We start from the raw sequence: 23222 nt of genomic DNA on the forward strand, positions 1-23222 counted from the left end.
TGATTTACATAAAAATATTATTTATGCCTCTTATAACCTAGCTTAATACTGTTGTGTGTGCAATAATCAATGTACTTATTACTGTAAGTAAGTAAAGACACAGGTCCAATTCATCCACCTGTAAACAGTGGAACAGAACTCAGCCCAGAGACACAGAAATATGAAGCCCTGTCTGTGGGTCCAGTGACCAGAGTTCAATAAGCAGCTCAGGTGTCTGACTCAGCTAGCTGGGAAGGTGGTTGTGCCTATCCTAGGGGGAAGGGACTGTGCCAGAGTGGAAGGACTGTTCCTTGAGCCCTGCTGGAGGTTGCTGCTCAACACAATCCTCAGGCTGAATACAGGGTATGGTAAAGGGGCATGGCCGCCTTAGCATCTGAGGCAGGCACATTCTCAGTGGTTCTCACTGACCATCCAGTACACAGTTGCATTGTTGGTACACTGGGGATAAGGCCAAGAAAAAGAGCTAGTGCAGTTTGCGGTATGATGGTTCCTTGCCTGGTCCCATCCCACCTGAAGGTGCAAGCAAAGCGAATCCTGAGAACCTACAAACAGAAGTCAGAGGCGTCATGGAAGAGGAGACAGCAAACGACGCAGGACCTAAGACTTTGTTATTCAGGCCGACTGAGGGCAACCTGCCAGCAGATTACCCAAATGTAATGACTGCAACAGTGAAACATGAAGAACATCTAGGAATGTCCACTCAGTGAAACTAAAATAGATATATGAAATAGTTTGTTCTCCATGAATGTTAAAAATGAAATGTGTAGTTAACCATACTGAAATAAAATTGTAATTTATTGTACATTTTATGTATACCTTCTCCACTTCACAGCAATGTCAAACATGTCTTTCCACTGCATTAGTCTAGTTTTCCCATTCAGACGAATTTTAGAATTCATCCATGTTCGCTGCAAGGACTGCATAACTTCCAGTGTTGCGAAGCCCATTGCTACAAAAAATAATAAAAAAAAAAAAAAAACACACTGTTCAACACAGGTGGACAATTATGGGAAATTTGACATATATATGCATACACACCCACACACACACAAACACACATCTACATCTAGCTATACAGACACATGCATACATATACTGTGTGTGTATATACATTACTTCTTATATATATATATATATATATATATATACACACACACACACACACACACACACACACACACACACACACACACATCTACATAAACACACACACACAATATATGTTTGATAACTTCTCTTAGTAGCACTTTGTGTGCCTAACTGAATAATGCAGTGCTGTGATATATTAACCACAATAAAGTAAATCAGGATCAAATCTGCATACATAATACTAAGCCTGTAAACACATTCTGCAGCTCTTTTTATTCAATGTTAATAAGGAGAAATGAAGTGTTACTCAGTCAGTACGGCTTCATTCTACTGAGGATTCAAAGCTAGAAAGCAGCAAACAAATGATGTAGTCAGAAGCTTCTATTGTTTACTGCAGGGTGAGAAGACATATATTCTTGTTCTCCCCCAATACATGACGATTAACAGCTTCTGCCCACAGTCCTGTTATTCCAGCCCCGTTACATGAAGACAGGAACGACAATCCAGGCAGCCACCAGGGGTTTCTGTTGTTATGAAGGAGTGGGATCCTCTAAGCTATTAGTTTACTACTCAAGCACAATTTGGTTCATGAGCCTATCCCCATGATACAGCATGCAAATACTGGAGACTCAGCCCCAGCTTGAACATTGCTTTCTGGCACACCAACATTTGGTTAAGTGTTAGGTTTGCAATGGGCTAGGCTGCCATGCCTCCCTTCATGATGGAGCACCCAAAAATAGACACCCACTTATATCCTTTTCACCCAGCTCTTGCAGAGTCTGTGCTACTACTTAAACTCAAAATACTCTGGGTGGGTCACAGTCAGGGCTCTACCCTTCAGTGTCTCAAAGCCAAGCAATAATAAGTTATGTGATGGGTGTTCTTGTTGTTGTTTGTCTTTCGACTTTTCCCGGTTAGGGATCGCCACAGCGGAACTCCGGTCCGCTAATGATTGGCGGTAGATTTGCATGAAAGCTGAGGTGCCAGCTCAACGTTCAACCTTCAACGAATGCACGCCCATTTACGCATGTCTTTCGAACTCCCACCCAACCGTGGGGAGGACATGTAGACTCCACACAGAAGTCACTCCCCACACTCCAGCCGAAAATCGAACAGGAGAACCTCTTGCTGTAAGGCAACAACGCTACCGCTGCACCATCACAGATGTTATGTGATGGGTATGCTGTAAGTAAATCTCTTCCATGGGATCAGGTGACATGTCATTATAAAGCTATGAGATGGGAACTGCAATAAACACATCTAGCAGTAGCTCAGATAACAGTGACTCTACCCAGTGTCATCAGTGGAATTTGTAAGTGGTACAGCAGTATGACTAATCTAGAATTGCTCTTAGTTTATTCTTCAAAGTCATGCACAGCCCTGACCCCTTGGAACCATGGAAAATAATTCAAAGCAGAATGATGGTATAAGGTTATCAGGTGCATAAGAATGCATTATGAGAAATAAAGGACCAAAAGAAACACAACTAAAACCAATTTAAAAATCAAGCTGAAGAAATGCCACACTAAAAATGTTCATTTTCTCTTATCTAAGTCCAAGATTTTTACATACTTGAACAATATTTTCTTTACATCTTTCCCTTTATTTCCTGTTTGCACTTGTTCGTGATATCTGTGAACACATTCTGGGCATAAAATCTTGTGTTATTTCTTTTAGTACATGCTTCATCATCTATTTCAGTCATTATGTCAGACTGTTATTACCTCTCACCTCAGTAGCAATTTGTTTTGCAACTGTGGCATCACCTTAGTGCTTCATTACCTTACAAAGTCACCTACATGTAATTCTTGCTATACAGCACACCTTCTGTGCAACTCCTGTATTTACTGACTGGCTTAAGCTACAAAGACTCCTTTTCAATTGCTAATGATCTGCATCAATTTTGGGTTAGAAAATGTAAAGAAAATGAGACACAAGTGCTTTTCTATTTACCTTTTAAAAAGAGGATTTTAAGGAAAGGGTGGTGTAAGCAATTTGAGCTCCTAGGGAATATAAAAATGTCTTCAGAACGGACAGCTGAGTAGTGGGATAAGATGAAAATAGAATTAAAAATGTGGTAAACTGTGAGACAAAGAGGTACAGGGAAAAAAGTAATAGAAACTGTTTAGTGGGATTATCAAATGTTAAACGTACTGCAGATGAAGGAGGATCTTACAGAACAACAGGAGGAGAAGGAACAATTATTGAGTGCTAGAAGGAAAATAAGGAAGCATTTGGATAATATGCATGCATTTAAGAATATTACTGTTAAGCAAGTATTTTTTGATAACACAAAAGTAAAATGTATTAGCACAATGGCTTAGGCAACAGAAAACAGGAAGGGGTGTTGAAAAACTTGAGAGCCTATGACTATAAAAATAACCAGAGACCATAAAAAGGTACATACCACATTTTGGAAAATCTACGAAAATGGAATGGAGAAAAAAGAAAAGACACAAATGGAAATTTATGGAAGACTTAAATATGCCAAGGTTAGAGAAAGATGAGGCTCATAAATTAACAGCTAAGATGGGAGAGTATGAAATAAAAATGGTACTCTATAATTAGACAACAGGAAAATCTCGAGGAAAGGATAATATTCCTGTGGAAGTTTGGAAGCGAGGTGGGGGAAACGATAATGACTTTGAAGGTTTTGTTTAAGAATGCTCTAAAAAGAGGGCTAGCACCAGAAATTTGAACGAAATCTACTGTGGCTGTACTACTCAAAGACAGGAAAGTCCCTATAAATCTAACTTCACACACATCAATTTAAATTTTGAACCAATTTAAAGCATTTATGTTGATACTGCTAAGAGAATGGTTAAAGTACTGTCAAAACTAACAGTTATGGATCTGTTTTCTGAAAGAATTTCTAAGATGGCTGCACACTGATCAACAGCTTAATTTCAGCTCTCCTGGTGTGAAGAAAGAAACTGAGAGAAAAAAAGCATCAGTGAAATTGTAAGCTTTGGTAAAATTCAGTTAGTATACTGCCTGGGTGCCAGTAAAGAAAAAAATTTGAGAATCTGAAAGAAAACTTATCAGAAAAGGTGAAGAGGGATTATCAAATGTTAAAGTACTGCAGACGAAGGATAATCTTATGGAACAAGAGGAAGAGGAGGAGCAATTATTGAGTGCTAGAAGGAAAATATAAGAGCATTTCTGGCTGGGAAGAATCCTGCAGCTTTTCAGAAACAAAGCAATTCAAACTTCAGATCTGGCCCACGGGATGCTTCTAGTAATTTAGAGGAAAAATACATCAAATGTACTCAGAGGTGATTACAATAAATAAAACATTGAAGTAATACACCAACCCAAATAACAAAAGTCTGGAAAAAAAAAAACAAAATAAGCTTTTAGAAGCTATTTAGATGAACTGATAAAACTGCAAACAATCAGAGGTTGAAATGAAGAAAAGGCTGGCTGTGTATGAGGCTTCTCAAGAAGAGCTGTTTCAAAAAATAGTTGAGCTAGAAGACAGAGCACGCACAGAAACCAAACTCGAGATATTCTGTTGTACCAGAGCAACTGGAAGGAAACAACTATTAATTTTATGGCAACACAAATAAGCAACTCAACTAGTGTTCCACAGCAGGATTTGTTAATTGAAAGAGCACAGAGTGCACACTCCAAACCTAGGGATGAGAAAGCATCCAAAACATATTAATAAAGAAGCAATCATACCAGCAGAATGAGTTGATCCCGACAAAATTGTGGAAGAAGGGAAAATATTAAAAAATTAGAGACAACAGGGTACTTGTAGAAAAATGATTCACTTGATACCAGGAAGATGAGAAGCAAATTATTTATGCAATCTGGGAATGTCGAGAGACAGGTATCACATTCAAGCTACTATATCATGGTCTTCCTGGAGGATCAAAAGTAATTTTTTGATGTAGAACAGGCTAAGAAGGAAAAAAGTTTATGCAGCAAATAGGGAGCCAAAAAGAAGAAGAAGTATCTGCTTGTCATGCTTCTGGCAATACAGTTCATAGAGAGAGTTTGCCAGTGAAACCTTTCCCAATATTCCAAAATGAACATGCTTGAGAGAAAGAAAAAAGCACAGGAGTTGACTAGAAGAATCAGTTATACCCTAGACTTCAAGTAGAGTCTGGTGTTGGGAGATGGAGATGATCAGGAAGGAGACAAGCAACACTAACATAAGTGAATACATGGGGAGCATAAAGCATCAATCACATTTATGAAATATGGCTTTGCAAAAAAACGTTGCTGAGAAAAAGCTGAACTTTGGCTGACTTTGTTAAACTTGCAGGCTGGCTGTAAAGTATATATTGCATATTATGTCACTGATGTTGAGAACGATACTAAAGGGAAAAAACAAGCAACTATAAGGAAAACAACTACTGTTCTCAGCATCTGTAGAAAACATTTCATGATATAAACTGCACATTACATTGTAAAGCAGTTTTATAGTGTGTACAAGTCAGGGGTATTTTAAATGTGGACATGGGGCATCTTTTCAGTGACTGTTGTATGCAATAAAGATATTAAACAAGTACATTTTTGAGTTTTAAGAAATACAGGTTTTACAAGTAAATCAAGAGAAGAAAGACTGGACAGATGGAAGTTTAAGTTACTATAATACTGTGATCTTTGGCTGCTGGAGTGGGGATGGGGGGTGTAAAGTATACAGACTATATATGTATAATTAAGATGATAATTTCTCTTTGTTTTAAAAGGGTTGATGCTTAGATTAATGTCCTTGGCTTAAGCTATAAACAAACAGGCTTGAAAAATAATATATTTCCATTAGAAAATGTTCTCTGTGTGAGACAAAAACTCTGCAGCTGAAGGCAGCTAGCCAGGGGAATTCTGTATATTCTGTTCTGAGTGAAATTTACAATGATTCCTGCATGCATCTGCAAAGTTGTCAGCTGTTTTTTTTCTCATGGAAGACTACTTTTACATTGAAACAAGCTGTCTACAGCTGCAAGCAATTCATCTTGAGAGTTCTGAGCATCCTTTACTGAGGGAAATGCAAAATTCAAAGCACAATGGAAAGCAGTTCAGGGAAATATAAAGTTTGAAACTGACAAGAGGAGAATAACAGATGGTAGCAACCCCAGCAGCCTTAATATTGTAATATATTTGATACAGTAGTGCCTAATTTAGTCTTATTAAAAGATAGCCAAGTGCACTTTATCTTAGGGCTAAACATTAATGTTGCATACAAGCTGTTTTTAACACCTGGGAGGGTAAGTAATAGAGATAAGAAAAGAGGAAAGAGCAATGGGTGTATGTGAGAACACAAGCTGTAACATGTACTTTAGCATGGTTAACCTTAACTATAGGTTAAGCTATGCCCATGGGTGCAGCTGTCGATTTAAGGCAAGTGTTCCTATCTGGAAGATTAAATTTAACTTCTTGAAAATGTACATAGATTTCTGTGCTTGTTCTAAGTTAATAGAGGATGGGAATGTTCTGTAAATGCATTTATTTACATATATACATGTATGCATAAGCACACACAGCACAGGGAGTAACCATCAGAGCCAACCAAAACCCTTGGCTCACCAGTAGGGTATACAAATTACTGACAGCCCGCATTGCTATCTTTAAGGCTGGACACAGGCTTTGAAAAAGACCAGGATTAACTTGAACAAAGGTGTGAGAGTAGCAAAATGGGCCTACAGTCTTAAAATACAGAGATGCCTCTCTGACCAGAAAGATCGCAGGCAGCTATGGAGAGGTATCCAAAACATCACAGACAATAAGCCACCATCCATGAAATGTGATGATAACCCATACTTTTTAAACAAGCTAAACATCTACTTCAGCAGATTCGAGGAATTTAATAGAACCTCATCAGAGAGACTACCCACAAATGAAGATGAAATACCCATGCTTCAATCTGAAAGAAGTACGCAAGAACTGACACATGGTTCATACGAGCAAAGCAGCTGTTCCAGACAGGATCCTGGGGAAGCTACTTAAAAACTGCGCTGATCAGCTGGCACCAGTCTTCACAGACATTTTTCAAATATCACTCAGCCAGGAAAAAGTGCCCAACTGCTTTAAGACCACCAACATTATCCATCTGCCCAAGAAATCATCTCCAGCATCAATAAATGATTACTGGCCAATTACACTTACCTCAGTAGTGATGAAGTGTTTCAAATAAATGGTCAAGGATCATAAAAAATCATGTCTGCCTGCTACATTTTGAACCTTTACAATTTGCATATAGGTCAAATTGTTCTACGCAGATGCCACAGCCTTAATACTTCATCACACCTTGGAACACCTGGAAAATAAGGACTGTTACGTACGCATGCTGTTCATAGACTTCAGCTCGGCCTTGACACAGTTATTCCACAACAACTGGTGTCTAAGCTGAGTAAACCGGGCATAGAAAACACAATATACAAATGGATCCTCAACTTCCTAACTGAAAGGCCACAAATAGTTTGAGCTGGAAAACATTACTCAAACAGTATCACCCTAAACATTGGGGACCCACAAGTTTGTGTACTCAGTCTATGTCTTTTCACAATTCTAACACATGAAAGCACAACTATGCATCAGTCAAATAGAATTATTGAATTTGTAGATAACACCACAGTAACTGGCCTTATCAAGAAGGAAAATGAGGGGGGTATATAGGGAGGAAGTGAACCAACTCATTCATTGATGCAATGACAACAACTTAGCACTAAATGTTGGGAAAACCAAGGAAATTATCATCGATTTTAGGAAGAAGAAAAAGCCACATAGCCCTATCATCATCAATTGTGCAGAAGTGGGGACAGTAAATAGCACCAAACTCCTAGGGGTACATATATCTCACAAGACCGAAGTTGGGCCACAAACACTTTTTACCTTATAAAGAGAGCCCAACGATGTCTCCACTTCCTTAGGAGACTATGTAGAGCTAATCTCCCCCCACAGGTCCTACTCACTTTCTACACAGCAACGACCGAGACTGCACTGACAAACAAGTCTCAAGCTCATCAGAAGACTGGATAAGATTGTTAAACAGGCAAAAAAAATCATTGGCTCCAATCTTCAATCTCTACAGGACATATTTTCAAACAGATGCTATGGCAGATTCCAAAAACTGTTTAGGGATATTCACCATCTGGCTCATGGACTGTTCAAACTCCTGCCAACAAGGAAGCACTACAGAAGCATTAGATACAGGACATCCAGAATCCATAATAGCTTCTTCCCACATGCTATCAGACCTTCCCACATGCTATCAGACCTGCTGAATAATAAACCCATAGTCTAACACACTACATGGGTAAAACATTATTTGTGTGCAATATGTCATTGTTGTTTACATAAACTCTCTGAATGGTTCACTTCATATGTCTCTATCTGCACTAGGAAAACTGTGAACTATAAGTTTATGGTACATATTGGTGGTGGGTAAAGCTTACATGTGTCCCGCTCTAATAGTACTGTTTTTTTGCATATCCCTGTATTTCTACACAGTCTATTCCTGCTTTTGAATTTGTTCTGTTTCTAATGTAAACAGAACTTTCAAACTTGTTTTACTTTATTTATTCTTGTACCTTAGTTTTTCATTTATTTTTATTTAATTTAAAATTTTTATTAATTTAATCTATCTTCCTTCTGTAAACTGTCACTCATATGCTAATAGCCTGAGTATCGAAATTTCGTGCAATGATACACTTTTTTCTCTGTGTTATCTGTACGACAATAAAGTTTACTTTCACTCTGACTTTAGAAAAATTGCCGTTAAGCAGCTACTTTTATAACAACTCCAGAGGACAAAAACATTTAGCACAATGACTTAGGCAACAGATAGCTATTTTTAAGTCCCCAAGTGATGTTGACATCTTCAGAAAGGACTCAATGAGACCAACGAATGGTGTCAGAACCATGGCCTTAAGCTCAATGCGAAAAAATGTGTAGTTATCCCCCTTGGGAAAAACCCGGTTCCCTTGAATTGCCACATTGATGGTAGTCCACTGAACACAGAAGGCGTTATAAGAGATCTGGGAACACAGGTTGCCAGCAACCTCTCTTTTGACCACCACATTGCCACTGTGGTCAGGAAAGTCCTTCTATGTGGCACATCTCATTACTAAGGATTTTGCATCCAGGAAGAAAGAGGTCATCGTTTCCCTCTACTCTTCCCTCATTAGGCCAATCATCAAGTACAATGCCCCATTTGGCATGTACCTCACGAGACACCTGCAACAACTGGAGAGGCCGCAAAAGTACCTTACAAAGAGGATCCTAGACGTTAAACACTTGTCCTATATGGGCAGACACAAAAAACTCCAACTATTTTCTGTCTCATATCACCTGCTTAGAGGCAATCTCTGCTTGACTTACAAAGCCATATCTGACCCAGCTCTGTTAGAAATGCTACATCTAAAGAAATCCCAATCCCTCTGCACCACATGCTCCAGAGACGTCAACTTCATTACCACAATCAACAGAACATGCTGGAGGGACAGGTTCATAACCCAGAGACTGCCCATACTATGGAATAGACTTCCCATAGATGTCAAGCAGAGCACCTCACTGGCCTTCTTCAAAAGAAATCTTGATGAGTGGATGGGGAATAGAAAATTCACCTCGGGGATCACTCCAGTGGCTCTGCTCGACAGAGGCACTAGGAACTAAGGTCTGGTGGCATGATGCCAATGTAATCCTATGGGCTAGGCTTGTAAAGGCTCCAGGGCCATTAGCCTAGTACACACCTATGAACCTATGAGAGTATAAAGGGCTGTCACCAAACTTAAGGAGCCCATGACGAGAAATATAAACAGAGATCCTATAGAACTATTAGAGATATTTTGGAAATGTGGAAACAAAAAAAAAAGCACAAATGGAAATATTTATAGAAGACTTAGTTCTACCAAGATTAGAGGAAGATAAGGCTCAACAACTAATAATTAAGATAGGAGGAGATGAGATAAAAATGGTAATGTATGATCAATAAACAGTGAAGTCTCCAGGAACAGAAAGAATTTCCTCTGAAGTTTGGAAGTTAGGAAGAAAGAAAGTGATAAAGATCTGGAAGATTTTGTTTAAAAGTTATTTTAAAAGGAGGGGAATCAGCAGCATCATGGAAGAAAGCTGTGGTGGCTGTATCACCCAAACAGGGTTCTGACCCGTCAGACCCATTTCAACTTTAAACCATGATTATAAAGCATTTATGTCTGTACTAGCTAGACAAATGTATAACGTGTAGCCAACATTGACAGATACAAATCAATATATATATTTTTTTGTTTTGCAGGGGAGGCAAACATTTGATATTAATAAAACAATGATGATCCAAAGGGAAGCAGAATGTAAGAAAATAGCACTGTTGTCTTTGGGTCTTGATGCAGAAAAAGCATTCAACAGGATAAGCTTGGATTTTATGAGTAGGGTAATAGTAGCATTTGCCTTCATTGATGCGATAATAAGATTATTTAGGAGGATGTACGCAGGGCCGGTGTTAGCATTTTGGGGGCCCCCAGCAAATGTCAAGTTGGGGGCCCCCTAGGCACTTCCAGTATAAGTATCATCCTAACAATGCCATCCATCCTAAGCAACCTTTTATTTCATGCTGCAAACTTTTAGGAGTAGTATCCACAGACAGACCTGCAGCTACAAGCTTTTACATTACAACAGGCCTATGTATCACACTATCACTATGTTGAGCTGTCTAACAAAGGGGCAGTTAGAGTTACTGGCACTTAGTTGCAACAGTGATACATTGCAACAAGTCTATGTACAGGTCTGGACTTAAAGTGAAATGATGACTGGACCTACATTTCAACCCCCCCCCACACACACACACACCCTCCAGTCCTCTCCTCTGATTCTTTCTCTTTTTGGGCTCCCCATACCATCCACGTTACCTTTATCTTCCTTCTCTCACATTTTGCCTTACTCTAAGCTTTTTCAAGAAGCCATAACTTTCTATATGCTCTGAAGTGCATTTTACACAACCTTTTCATCCAATAATAGCTTGAACAGAAATTATGATTAAGGAAAGAAATTTACTGCTGTGGTTCAGCTTTAGTTTTCCTTGCATCCTTCAACACACGTTTCCTGAACAAGACAGCCCAGTAATAACCACTTAGGAAATAACTCAAGTCAGGGCCCAAGAAGCCACAGGTTTACAGATGGTCTGGGATGCATTTTAGAGCATTTTCTCAACATTTTACTCCAATGGTTGCCTAAATAAAAATTATGGAGAAAAAAATAATTTCAGTCTTATTTTTTTCTTTCAAGGCATAATTTGTGCCCAAGGCTTTATTTTCAAAGCTGACAAAATTGTAGCTTACAGTAAACTAACAAGTCAGTAGTTGTGAGAATATTTAAGTCTTATCTGGAAATACTGCCTACCTCCATAACCCTCTAAAAAAGGCAAGTCACTGCCTATGCATCCCTCTGGTGTAAGACTGGGATGAAAGCAGAGATTTAAATTGCCTTTGTCATATATTTCAAGTGACTGATGATATACATATACATAGCATGTTCTTCACCCCAGCCATCAAAGGTAGCCACATGTATATGTGCCTAGTACATGATTGTGAGAATGATTTCAGTAATATTCAAATTTGTTGCTCCTAGACAGTACACCTCTCTTACACAAGCTATAGTAACCTTCTTTGTACACCTCTGAGGTCTGTGAGAAACACTGCCCTCAGCTCAAACACAAGCTATAATGACTTCATGTGCGCACCTCTAAGGTTTGACTGTGATGAAAATTAATGATGTAATATCCACACAATCTCTAGCCCCGCATAACCCATAGCAGCTTTATGTACACACACACACACATTTGAGCAGGGCTGGTTTTAGAATGGGTGTGGTTGTAAACAGAGGCTATTATTAGCTTTATCCTAAAAGGGACATATCTCAGCACCATTCAGGTTAAACTGATACACAGAAGAATAATGTATGTGTCCTGGCATTATTGGGTGCATGCACAGATAAAAATCAGTGATGTTTTTTACACACACACACACACACACACACACACACACACACACACACACACACACACACACACACACACACACACACCACAGCAGTACTAGTTATGTACTTATTTCAGCACTGCCTTGTGCAACATTGGTACTGCCACACCAGATTAGTCATTGCTGTTTAGCAGTTGTCAAACAGCAGAAGCAGTAAGATTTATCCCATGGAGGAGTAATGCATGCTTGTCACTGTCCCTACTTTCACAGAACTTCCCTGATTTTGTTCATACTTTTGCTTTATCCTTCAGTAAAAATCTGATTTGCTGTTAAATCATTCAGGATTACAAACAGTCAATTAATCTAGACATCTGAGTTTTATACTTATTGTCCAAAATAGATGTTGATGCAAAATATGTTATTCTAGTAATTTTTAAGTGAATTAGAGAAATATTTAAACATATTTATGATTCTGAGTATTTATTTTTGGGATTGTACTGAATTCTTAAGCAAATAAATTGAGTTATAGTATCTGGTGTTCTGGTATTAGTTATAAAACTACCTGAAAGAGAAACTATCCCTGATGATCGGAAGCATCAGCTCTTCTTAAAATCCAAAGTTTGCACTGAGGTAAGTCACTCTGGGCTGCTGATCCCTCTAGTGCTTATATTGTTCATGTTCATTATCAGCTTCATACTAATAGGGTCATATCACAGCCCTGTTCATGTTAAAGAGCATAATTAGGAAATGAATGCATTTTTCATTCCTCGTTTTCCGTCAGCAGCAGCTTTTGTGGGGCCCCCACACAGACACAAATGATCAAGGGGCCCCTGCAGCCATGGTTTTGCAGGGACTAAAAGCTGGCTATGTAGTTAGTTTTAGTGGAGAAAATGTCCAAAAGCAGAGTTTAACTAAGCCAGGAGCACTATGTCAGTAGTAAAATATTTAATGGCATGCTGATGCCTGGTACTTGACAAAACACTGTTACTACAACCAGAAATATCTTTGAATTGTAAGGGAGATATAAATAAGAGTTATTACCCTCATAGTTTATTAAGTATGCAAGACTGCTGCACTAGCTTTTGTTGGTTTTACAGATGTGACAAAATATCAGGATAAAATAACTTGCTGTGGTTGGGGGCCCCCAGGGAACAGGGGGCCCCCAGCGACCGCAGGGTTCGCTGGTGCCTAAAACCGGCTATGGATGTACGAAGGACTGGACACAAGAATTACAATGGGAGGGTTCCTCTCTGATAAAATTGTGTTTGAACAGATGAACCAGGCAAGGGTGCCCTCTTTCTCATTCATTATTTGCTTTACATTTAGAGCCACCGGTACATAAATAAGGGACTCAGAAATTCAAGGATATTATTAGTACAGTAATCAAGAAAAATTCATTTTTTTTCAGATATTATTTTATACTTGATAGAACTAGAAAAGGGCATCTTGGTGTTGTGAAACATTTTGAGACAATTTTAAGTCTTTTTAGTATATAAAACTAAGGATAAAAACAGATGTTATAGCCATATATTACGTTAACACTCATGGCTTGGGTCAGCAATACTCATATTTATGGAGACATGTAGTAGTACTTACAAGTAATGATTAAAAAGGCTTTTGTTATTGCAGCTAAGAATAGGTAGGAAGAGACTAAACAAAAGATAATACAAAAACTGAAAGACTAACATATGTCCACACCTTTCTGCCCCAGAACTCAGACCAAAGCTCGAAAGGCGGTGGTGTCTCCATATTCATAAAAGATGCGCACACCTCCAGACTGGTAGCCCAACATAATGCATCAGAGATACTTCAGATGCAGTTAACATTGGTAAGACAGTGATTCAGGCCGTAGCCTGCTATAGGTCCCCAACCATGTCCCAAGACTTACACCCCACATTCCTAAGCACCCTGGAGAATATTTGGGTCCAATCTAACACTCTCTTACTAGGTGACTTCAACTACCCCTCCATTAACTGGGTAAACTACTCATGTACCGATACTCTTGCCCAACATTTCCTGGAGTTCATTAATTCCAATGCCCTGGACAAGCTCGTTCTTACCCCCACTAGAGATAGCAACATCCTTGACCTGGTCATTACTAACATGGGAGACCGTTGCTCTATACCAATAGTCAGCTCCTCCCTGGTGAGATCCGACCACAAACTAATCACCTTGGAAATCCACATCCCTCCCACCCCCCATCAAAGGTAACCACCATGAAAAACCTCTCCAAAGCTAACTCTGGAATCCTGAAACAGAGGTGGCTAACTTCACGACACTCATGCAAATGGAGAATAGCTGCGTGACTGCAGAATCATACACCAATGCACTGTACAAACACGTACACAAATGCATGGATCTCGCCATATCCAATAGAACCAAAACACTCTCCTCCAAAAAAAGGAAGCCAATCTGGTGGTCCCCTGCCATAAGCAAACTCTACAACAGAAGGAGGAAACTGATGCGGAATAAGGTGAAGTCCCAAGACTGCAAAAACTCCCTTATCTGCCTCAACAAAAAGTTGAGATCCCTCATCAAATCCTCTAAAGCTAGGCATGAAAACAGAATTGGAGCAGATAGTAGAAAACCACAAAGCCTTCTATAGTTATGTAAAGAATCTCCATGGCAATACCCAGACTTGCTCTGAGCTACTGCGTAATGGTACCTCCTATACTGAACCAACAGATATTGCCAGTATACTGTCCGACAGACTCAGTGCCAACTTTACCCCCCCCCCCAAGGACTAATCACAATACCAGTAGATTGCCAGGCACCCAGTATTACTGCTGCACAGGTTAAAACAGCACTGTCCAAGGCCAAGAATACAGCTTCTATGGAACCTGACAATATCCCTGGTCGTGTTCTGCATGAACTGGCACTTCACCTGTGTGCTCTGTTCAATCACAGCCTCACCTCAGGCTTTGTCCCTGCTGAATGGCGCACTGCTACAGTTATCCCTCTCCACAAAGGAGGAGTGACTACAGACCCTGGGAACTATCTCCCCATTAGCGTGACGAGTCTGATATGCAAAGCTATGGAATGCATTATCATGGACCTAATAAACAAGGATACAGGAAATCTCCAAACTCTGGATTCCACACAGTTTGGTTTTGTGAAGGGTAGATCATGCCCGCTCAACTTCTTTGAGTCAGTCACCAGAGCTGTGGATGAAGGTAAGGTGGTTCATACAGCCTACCTTGATCTGGCGAAGGCTTTTGATACCATTCCCTATTCAGGAATCATAGAAAAACTCACTAAGCTTGGCATCAACCCCTATATCACTAGGTGGGCTGCAAACTGGCTCACAGATAGAACCTACAGTGTGAAAGTAGCTGACTTCAAGTCAGACTGCTGATTAGTCACGAGTGGAGTCCCACAGGATTCAGTCCTGGGTCCTCCCCTGTTTGGTATCTACTTCTCCAAAGTCCAGGCCAACATGAAGGGACTCTGGCTGACAAAGTTCGCAGACGATTGCAAGTTGGGAGCTATTATTAACTCCCCAAGTGATGCTGACATCCTACAGTGTGACCAACAACTCATGTCAGAACCATGGCCTTAAGATCAATGCCAAAAGATGTGTCGTCATCCCCTTTGGGAAAAACTCAGTTCCCATGAATTATCACATTGATGGTAGTCCACTGAACACAGAAGACGTTACAAGAGATCTGGGAACACAGGTTGACAGCAACCTCTCTTCTGATCACCACACTGCCACTGTGGTCAGAAAGTCCTTCTATGTGGCACATCTCATTACTAAGGGTTTTGCATCCAGGAAGAAAGAGGTCACTGTCTCCTTCCACTCTTCCCTAATTAGGCCAATCATCGAGTACAATGCCCATTTGGCATGTACCTCACTAGATACCTGCAACAACTGGAGAGGCCACAAAAGTACCTCACAAAGAGGATCCTAGGCATTAAACACTTGTCCTATATGGACAGTCACAAAAAACTCCAACTATTCTCTCTCATATTGCCTACTTAGAGGTGATCTGTGCTTGACTTACAAAGCCATGTCTGACCCAGCTCTGTTAGAAATGCTACATCTAAAGAAATCCCAAACCCTACACACCACATGCTCCAGAGACCTCAACCTCATTACCACAATTAACAGAACATGCTAAAGGAACAGGTTCATAACCCAGAGACTGCCCATGCTATGGAACAGATTTCCCATATATGTCAAGCAGAGCACCTCGCTGACCCCCTTCAAGAGAAATCTTGATGAGTGGATGGGAAACAGAAAATTCACCCTGGGGATAACACCAGTGGCTCTACTCAACAACGGTACTGAAAACTAAGGTTGGGTGGTGCTATGCCAGGGTAATCCGATAGCTAGGCATGTAAAGGCCCCAGGGCCATTAATCTAGTACACACCTATGAACTAGAAGTTCTTGTTAATGGATACAGACAATATGATACAAGCAGTGAAAATGTTTTTAGTTCTTTATGTTATAAATACAGGTCAGATTTATTGTTATAAACCAGAAGAGAAGTTGTGGACAATAATAAACAAACAGTTGAAGAAGTTTACCTCTGAGAGAAATAGGGCAAGTTAAGTGGAAAAAGTTGAACCTCGAAAATGAACAAGGTGGTTTAGGATTACCTGATTTGAAAGGATATTTTACAGCTACACAAGTAAGGCTCATATCCATAACACAAACTTAAGATTATAATTCAAAGTGGAAAGGGGTGTTGATAAAGGGGGGGGCAAAAAGTAAAAGGAGAATGGGATTTTGGATGCAGATCCTCAAGGAGAACCACTACCATAGAGAATATATTCATAAATCTGGAGAAAGTACTGTAAGAACTAATGCAACATGGGTATGGAGAAAGATTTTGCCAGTACGGATGACTGCAAGTATGGATACAGAAAACAGGCAAGAGGCGGCTAAAATATACTAGAGAAAACTGGCAAACCAACCAAGGTATTTGGAGCAAATAACTAGAGAAGGGAAGGTAATAAAAATGGGATGTGTCTAAGAAGTTTGGACTGCAAGTTAAGAGACTGCCTTCTCCATCAGGGGTTGATAAGTATAGAAAAAAAGAGAATAAAAATCTGAAGTGGCAAGTTCTCTAACTGAAGGCAGGTAGATAATATACGAATATCTAGGAACATAAGACTAGACTTCCAGTTTCACAAATAACATGCATAAACTGGCTTTCTGCAAGCAAATGAAACAAGTTACTGAGAGATTCCATAAAAAGAATGCACTGGAGATATTAAAAATCGGGAATGGAAAAATTAAACTGATGTAATATATTTTGAAAACATTCAGGCAATAAAAGTAAAATGTATGCACTGGAAAATATAACCTTAGGTTCGGTGCTGGCCTCATTGAACTTCTTTTAAGCTGGAATGGATTATGAGGGAAAGGAGCCAAAAAGAATACCCTTGTCTGGAAACTTAACAAGCTTGACCTTCTCAACATAGACATAACATTTAAGATATCTAAAAGAGAAATTTTAAACAGGCTGCACCAGATGCAACAGTACATGATAATTCAGTGATAAGTATACCATATTAATGTGAAGAAGTGCAGAAACAGAGTGACAGCTGTAGAAATAACATATATAAACTGCTACTTACAGGCAAGTGAAGTAAACAGATTAGTGACATATAAACAGAAATTATGTCTTACCATAAAGTTCCATCTGTGTTGTTGGTCTTCATTCATTCATTACTGACGGGTTATCGGTTCTGTCCTCAGAACCGAGCCGGCCAATATCTAGCTCGCGTCACTCAAAAACTCTAGAGCCAAGGTCCTACCCAGAATGCTCTGCTCCCTCTTACCTCAGATCGAGTTTGCAAGTTGACAGATAAAAGTAGAGGCTATCTCATGTCATAACAGACCTACAAGAAAGGAGTACACGAGATCAACCAAGAACCTCCGGAAGGGGGACGGAGGGTGGGAAGTAATGAATGAACGAAGATCAACAACACAGATGGAACGTTATGGTAAGACATAACTTCTTTATGTGAAGTTGTTAATCTTATTTCATTCCTTACTGATGGGACAGAGTCCTCAGCTACCTGTATTCCTGGGTGGCCCTCATGGAAGGACATTCCTGAGCACCATGCAGTCAAAGGAAGCTCTAATTCTGGAGGTCAAGTCCAATTTGTAATGAAGAATAAAGGTATGAGGTTTGGCCCAAGATGCAGCTGAGCAAAAATCATGGAGGGAAGCCTTAGCATGGAAAGCTGCTGAAGTTGCCATAGATCTTTTAGAATATACTTTGACTCTTATGAGACAAGGTGAGATTGTTTTTGTTGTAGATAAAGGTGATACAATTTCTCAACCATGAAGCCAATGTAACTTTTGATACAGGATGACCCCGTCTAGGTCCAGAAAAAGCCAGAAACAGTTGGACTGATTTACGGGTAGATTTTGTTCTGTCCAGATAAAATCGTATTTGCCTAAGAACATCCAAGGAGTGCAGGCAATACTCTCCCTTGTTAGAATGGTTAGGAAAGAACACTGGAAGGTCAATAAACTGGTTGATAGATCGCTCTGACACCACTTTTGGTAAAAAGGTAGAATTGGTTCTCAGTGATAACCTATCCTTATTAAAGATAAGATAGGGAGGTTTGATGCATAAGGCCTGAAGTTCTGACAATTGCCTGGCTGATGTGATTGCAATCAGAAACAAAGTTTTTCAAGATAAATATTTTACATCACAAGAAGATGCAGGTTCAGAGGGTGGAGCTGTTAGAGCGGAACCAAAGCCAAATCCCAAGGTTGTACGGGTTCTCTAAAGGGAGGTTTTAGGTGGATAACCCCTTTGAAGAAAGTTTTACAAAGTCTGTGCGACATTAATGAACAATCTTGAAAACCAATATGAAAATTTGAGATGGCAGCTAAATGTACACTGATAGTAGAGGCAGATACCCCAGAGTGGAAAAAATGCTATAAGTAATCCAATACCACCGAGACCAGGGCTGACAAGGGGTCTATTTGTTATTTGCTGCCCATAGAGAGAAGCTCTTCCATTTGTTAAGATAGATTAGTCTGTTGGACGATTTACGAGATGCAATAAAAATATTGCGCACAAGGGATGAAAGGTTTTCATACCTGGCAATCATAGGAAGTGGAGAAACCATGCTGCCAGTTTCAGGGTTGTTAGATTAGGGTGAATCAGACCCTGTGGATGGGAGATCAACGTTGGGGATGGATTGAGCATCCACAGTTGCTCTAGCAGGTAAGGCCAGAGGAAGGGAAACCAGACGTGTTGAGGCCCAATATGGAGCAATGAGGATCAATTTGCTGAGATGCTTCCTTTAGAAATTGGGAGAGGAGGATAAGCATAAAGAATACCCAAGGGCCAAGCGTGGACTAGAGTGTCCCTTAGTGACTGTCCCCAAGGGGGAATCAGGGCAAAGTAGTTGCTGTACTTGTAGTTGGTTGGGGAGGCAAATAGGTCGCAGCAAGGCTGGACCCAGCGGTTGAAGATTTTTGCTGCTATAAGAGGATTGAGGGACCACTCGTGAGAAAGCGATTCTAAGCTATCGCCCACTGCCATATTCTCAAGGCCTCTCAGCATAGCGGGTAAGATCTGGTGCCCCCTTATTTGTTGATGTACCAGACCACTGATATGCTGTCTGATTGGATCGCAATAGTCCCTGACGGAAGGATGGAGTGAAATGCTTGCAATGCTAGAAGCACTGCCCTCGGTTCCAGGACAATGATATGCAAAAAGGGCCTCTGTCTCCAACCAGGTGCCTTGGACCGAGTTTCCCTGACATAGCCCCCCCCACCCCATCAGGGAAGCGTCCGTGGTCACAGTGGCTATCGATTGATGGGGGTTTAAAGGGCAAGACCATTGTTGGGGATTTCGAGACATCCACCAGAATAAATCTTGCTTGCATCTCTAAGTTACACTTATTTGAAAAGACAAAGGATGTTGTAGAGAGTACCACTGAGTAATAAGTTGTCACTGAAAGAGTCTCATGTGGAATCTGGCTAGAGGGACAATGGTAATCAAAGCTGCCATTGACCTCAATAGCTGAAGTACAGCTCGAGTTGGGGATTTGTGGTGACAGAGCAGCGGTTGAACTTGCTGTCTTATTCTCGGAAGCCTGTGTTCTGGCAGGGATGCTGTGCAATTTCTCGTGTTCAACAGTACCCCTATAAATTCCAAAGACTGAATTGGGGTTGTGTTGGATTTCTCCCAGTTTACAGTCATTCCCAGGCTTCGAGCTGTTGACAGTATACTGCAGGGCTTCTTCCAGTAGATGTTTGGTGGGGGCAGTGAGGAGCCAGTCATCTAGATATGGAAACGCCTGGAATCCTTGAAGTCGCAAGTGAGCGATAACCACTGCCATGCATTTTGTGAACAATCTGGGAGCTGTAGAGAGACCGTAGGGCAGGGCTTGAAACTGGTAGTGACTGGCGCCTATACGGAAGCAGAGGTATCTTCTTGAGCGTTTGTCCATTTTTATGTGGTAATAACCATCTTGAAGATCTACAGAGTACATCCAATCATCTTCTTCCAAAAGAGGAAGGATAGACTGAACCTTGACCATCAAGAATTTCTCTGTTTTTTACAAATTTGTTTAGTGTACTGAGATCCAGAATTGGTCTCTAGTCCCGTCTTTTTTAGCACTAAAAAGAACCTTGAGTAATATCCAGATTATACCTGGTCTGGGGGCACCATTTGGAAGACTCTTTTTTGTAGCAGCTTTTGGATTTCGTGTGCTGCTATTTCTCCTTGACTGGGTGGAACATCAGGTAACACTCTTGATGAGACTGGGCAAAGATGGAAGGGGATGCAATATCCTCTGGATATAATCTGTTGTACCCAAGAGTCATTTGTTATCTTTTGCCAGGCAGTGGGATACAAAGAGAAATGACCCCCAACCAGTTCTAGAGGTGAGCAGTCAGGCAACGCTTCAGGAGCACTGATAGGGTTGGCCAGAGAAAGAATCTCTGGAATCCTGGTTTCCCCCTCTGCCTCTAGGGGAGAACTTGGCACGTGCATCCCGGAAAGAACCCTGTGATTTCTTATGTCAGATCTTTCTGTTCCTCTGATTTCTGGAGTAGAATCACTGAGGAGTGGAGTGTCTGACACCAACAGCAGACAAGGTTTTGCCATCTTGCTTGCACTCTGCCAGTGTATTCTTGACTTTAGGACCAAACAAAGATGCGGCCTCTATGGAGGCATTCATGAAGGAGTCCGCAAAGTCACAAAGGCACATCCAAGCATGTCGTCTGGCAACTATAACTGCGCCTGCCACTCTAGCCGCCCCTTCCTTTGTGTGAGAAATAAGACGCATGGAAGAGTTGGAAATAAACTCTAGGGTGGCTATCTGAGAAGCCACATTATCATGGACTTCATCAGAAACAGCTCCTGCCAAGGTTTCAGAGATATGGTTGATAAGATCTCGCTGAAGCCTGGTGAAATGTGCTAAATAATTTAAAGACCTCGCAGCGAAGGTCGATGAAGCAAACACATGCTTCCCTAATCTGTCAATCTCCTGGGACTCCTAGCTGGGTGGATGGACAGTTTGTCTCTCTTCTGCCAAATTCTTCTTAGTAGCAGCTGCCACCACCATAGCATCTACTGGAAGACCTTGTGACCAGTGGGGGTGATAATATTTTATCTGGCCTCTCAGGTATCACTTCCATGGTATCAAGAGCCTTCCATGTGAGCTGCATGATGAGCTGGACAAGCTCATCGGCAGGCGAGGTGACCCAGGAGGTAGGGGGCCAGGCACGAAAAGCCTGCAGGAATACAGATTCTTCAGAGGAAGGATTAGAGGGCTTCCAGTCACATCTCTGTCTAAGGATCTCAGGAATGTCACCAAAGGACACCTCATCAGAGGGTGACCATGGGGACCCTTCCCCATCAACAAAATCCGTATCTTCAGTCAATGACTCCTCAGTGGAGTCCATGCACTTCCTCTTACATGATGCTTTGCGAGGTGCTTCCCCAGTGGGAGGTTCTGGGGAAGACTGCAAAGAGGGGGTCTCCTGAGGAGGAGAGACCTGAGGCTCTTGTGCCGTGTCCAAGAGTTGAAGCTTGTGGCAGTTGTGGCACACAGGGGAGACAGGACTCTGACAAAAGAGCTTTGCTAGCAGAGGCAAGTGCCCTCTCCATGGCTTGGAAGGCTGGCCCACCCAAGAAAGGATGGGATCCCAGAACAGAGCACAACAACCTCAGAACTGGGGTTACACCCCACCCTGATGAGCCTGCCCCCAGACCAGGAGTCTCAAGAGGACCGTGAACTGTAAGAGAAAAAACATCCCTGGAAGGTGCCATAGAAAAAAATAGTTGTGGAGCCAGGAATACCCTCCCCAACGGCACAGCCACTGGCCTGAGAACAGCCCGATGTCCGGTGCACCGAAGGCCATAAGGACGACTCTGGTTCCAAAGTGAGATCCACTATTGGAGTCGGAGGGAGGGAAGCTGCTGCCAGAGTAACAGGCTTTAAGACTTGAGTGGAAGTCGAAGGAGTAGTATACATTGGGGTTTGAGGTAATATACGCTCACCTGAATGAGATGGTTGAGACGGTTGAGAGAGACCACTTGCCACAAGCAACTGATCAACAAGCCGCAACACATTCTATTCAGAAAGACTCTTGGTTGTCCTCATGGAGAAGGCTGATGGTGATTCTGGCCTTTCTAGGAAAGGACTATACTGACTGCTAGCAAAAGGATCCAGTGACGGGGAATATTTGGTTCTTGCTAATTCAATAGGTGCAGAGCTCAGAGCTGAGGAAGTCTGCACCAAAGAAAACGGTGACGAAAGAGTCTGCACCGAAGATGTCAGCACCGTAGTAGTTGAAGGTGTCTGCACTATAAAGGCAGAGGTCTACCCCAAAGGGTATGGTGCCGTAGTGGAAAGTGTCTGCACTGGCAATAAGGACGGTGCCGAGACGGACTGCACTGAAGTACATGTGGGTGCCAAAAAAGTCTGTGCCGTGGAGTACAGAACAGTCATACTTGGAGCTGAAGGTGACTGCACCAACGGTGCCGAAGGGGACTGAACCTGCATTGATGGTGCCATTAGGGGTTGCGACAGAACTGTCAGAACCGTAGTTGCCTTCACCTGGAACTCCGGTGCCGGTATCGATAAAGGAGACACAGCTGTAGTCAGAATCATTTGCGGCGGTGCCGAGCCTGAGCCGACAAGGTCACAGGTGGCAGCGCCAGAGTAGTAATCAATTTCACCTTCTTGTGAGTCAACACCCTACAATCTCCAGAGGGAGAAAAAGG

At 41.4% G+C, this 23222-nt stretch overlaps 1 protein-coding gene across 1 annotated transcript in view; it reads right to left on the reverse strand.

Moving 5' to 3' along the window:
* The window catches only part of TTC13 (tetratricopeptide repeat domain 13), a gene marked incomplete in the record, with an annotated part of 1979199 nt that overhangs the window by 920428 nt on the left and 1035549 nt on the right, over nt 1-23222 (reverse strand). The window contains 1 exon segment of the mRNA XM_044063689.1: nt 817-949. Within this exon segment, the coding sequence (XP_043919624.1) occupies nt 817-949 (133 nt within the window).

This window comes from Protopterus annectens, chromosome 1.part0, assembly GCF_019279795.1.
Source record: "Protopterus annectens isolate FY-2018-M chromosome 1.part0, PAN1.0, whole genome shotgun sequence".
In the NCBI taxonomy this organism is placed as follows: domain Eukaryota; kingdom Metazoa; phylum Chordata; order Ceratodontiformes; family Protopteridae; genus Protopterus; species Protopterus annectens.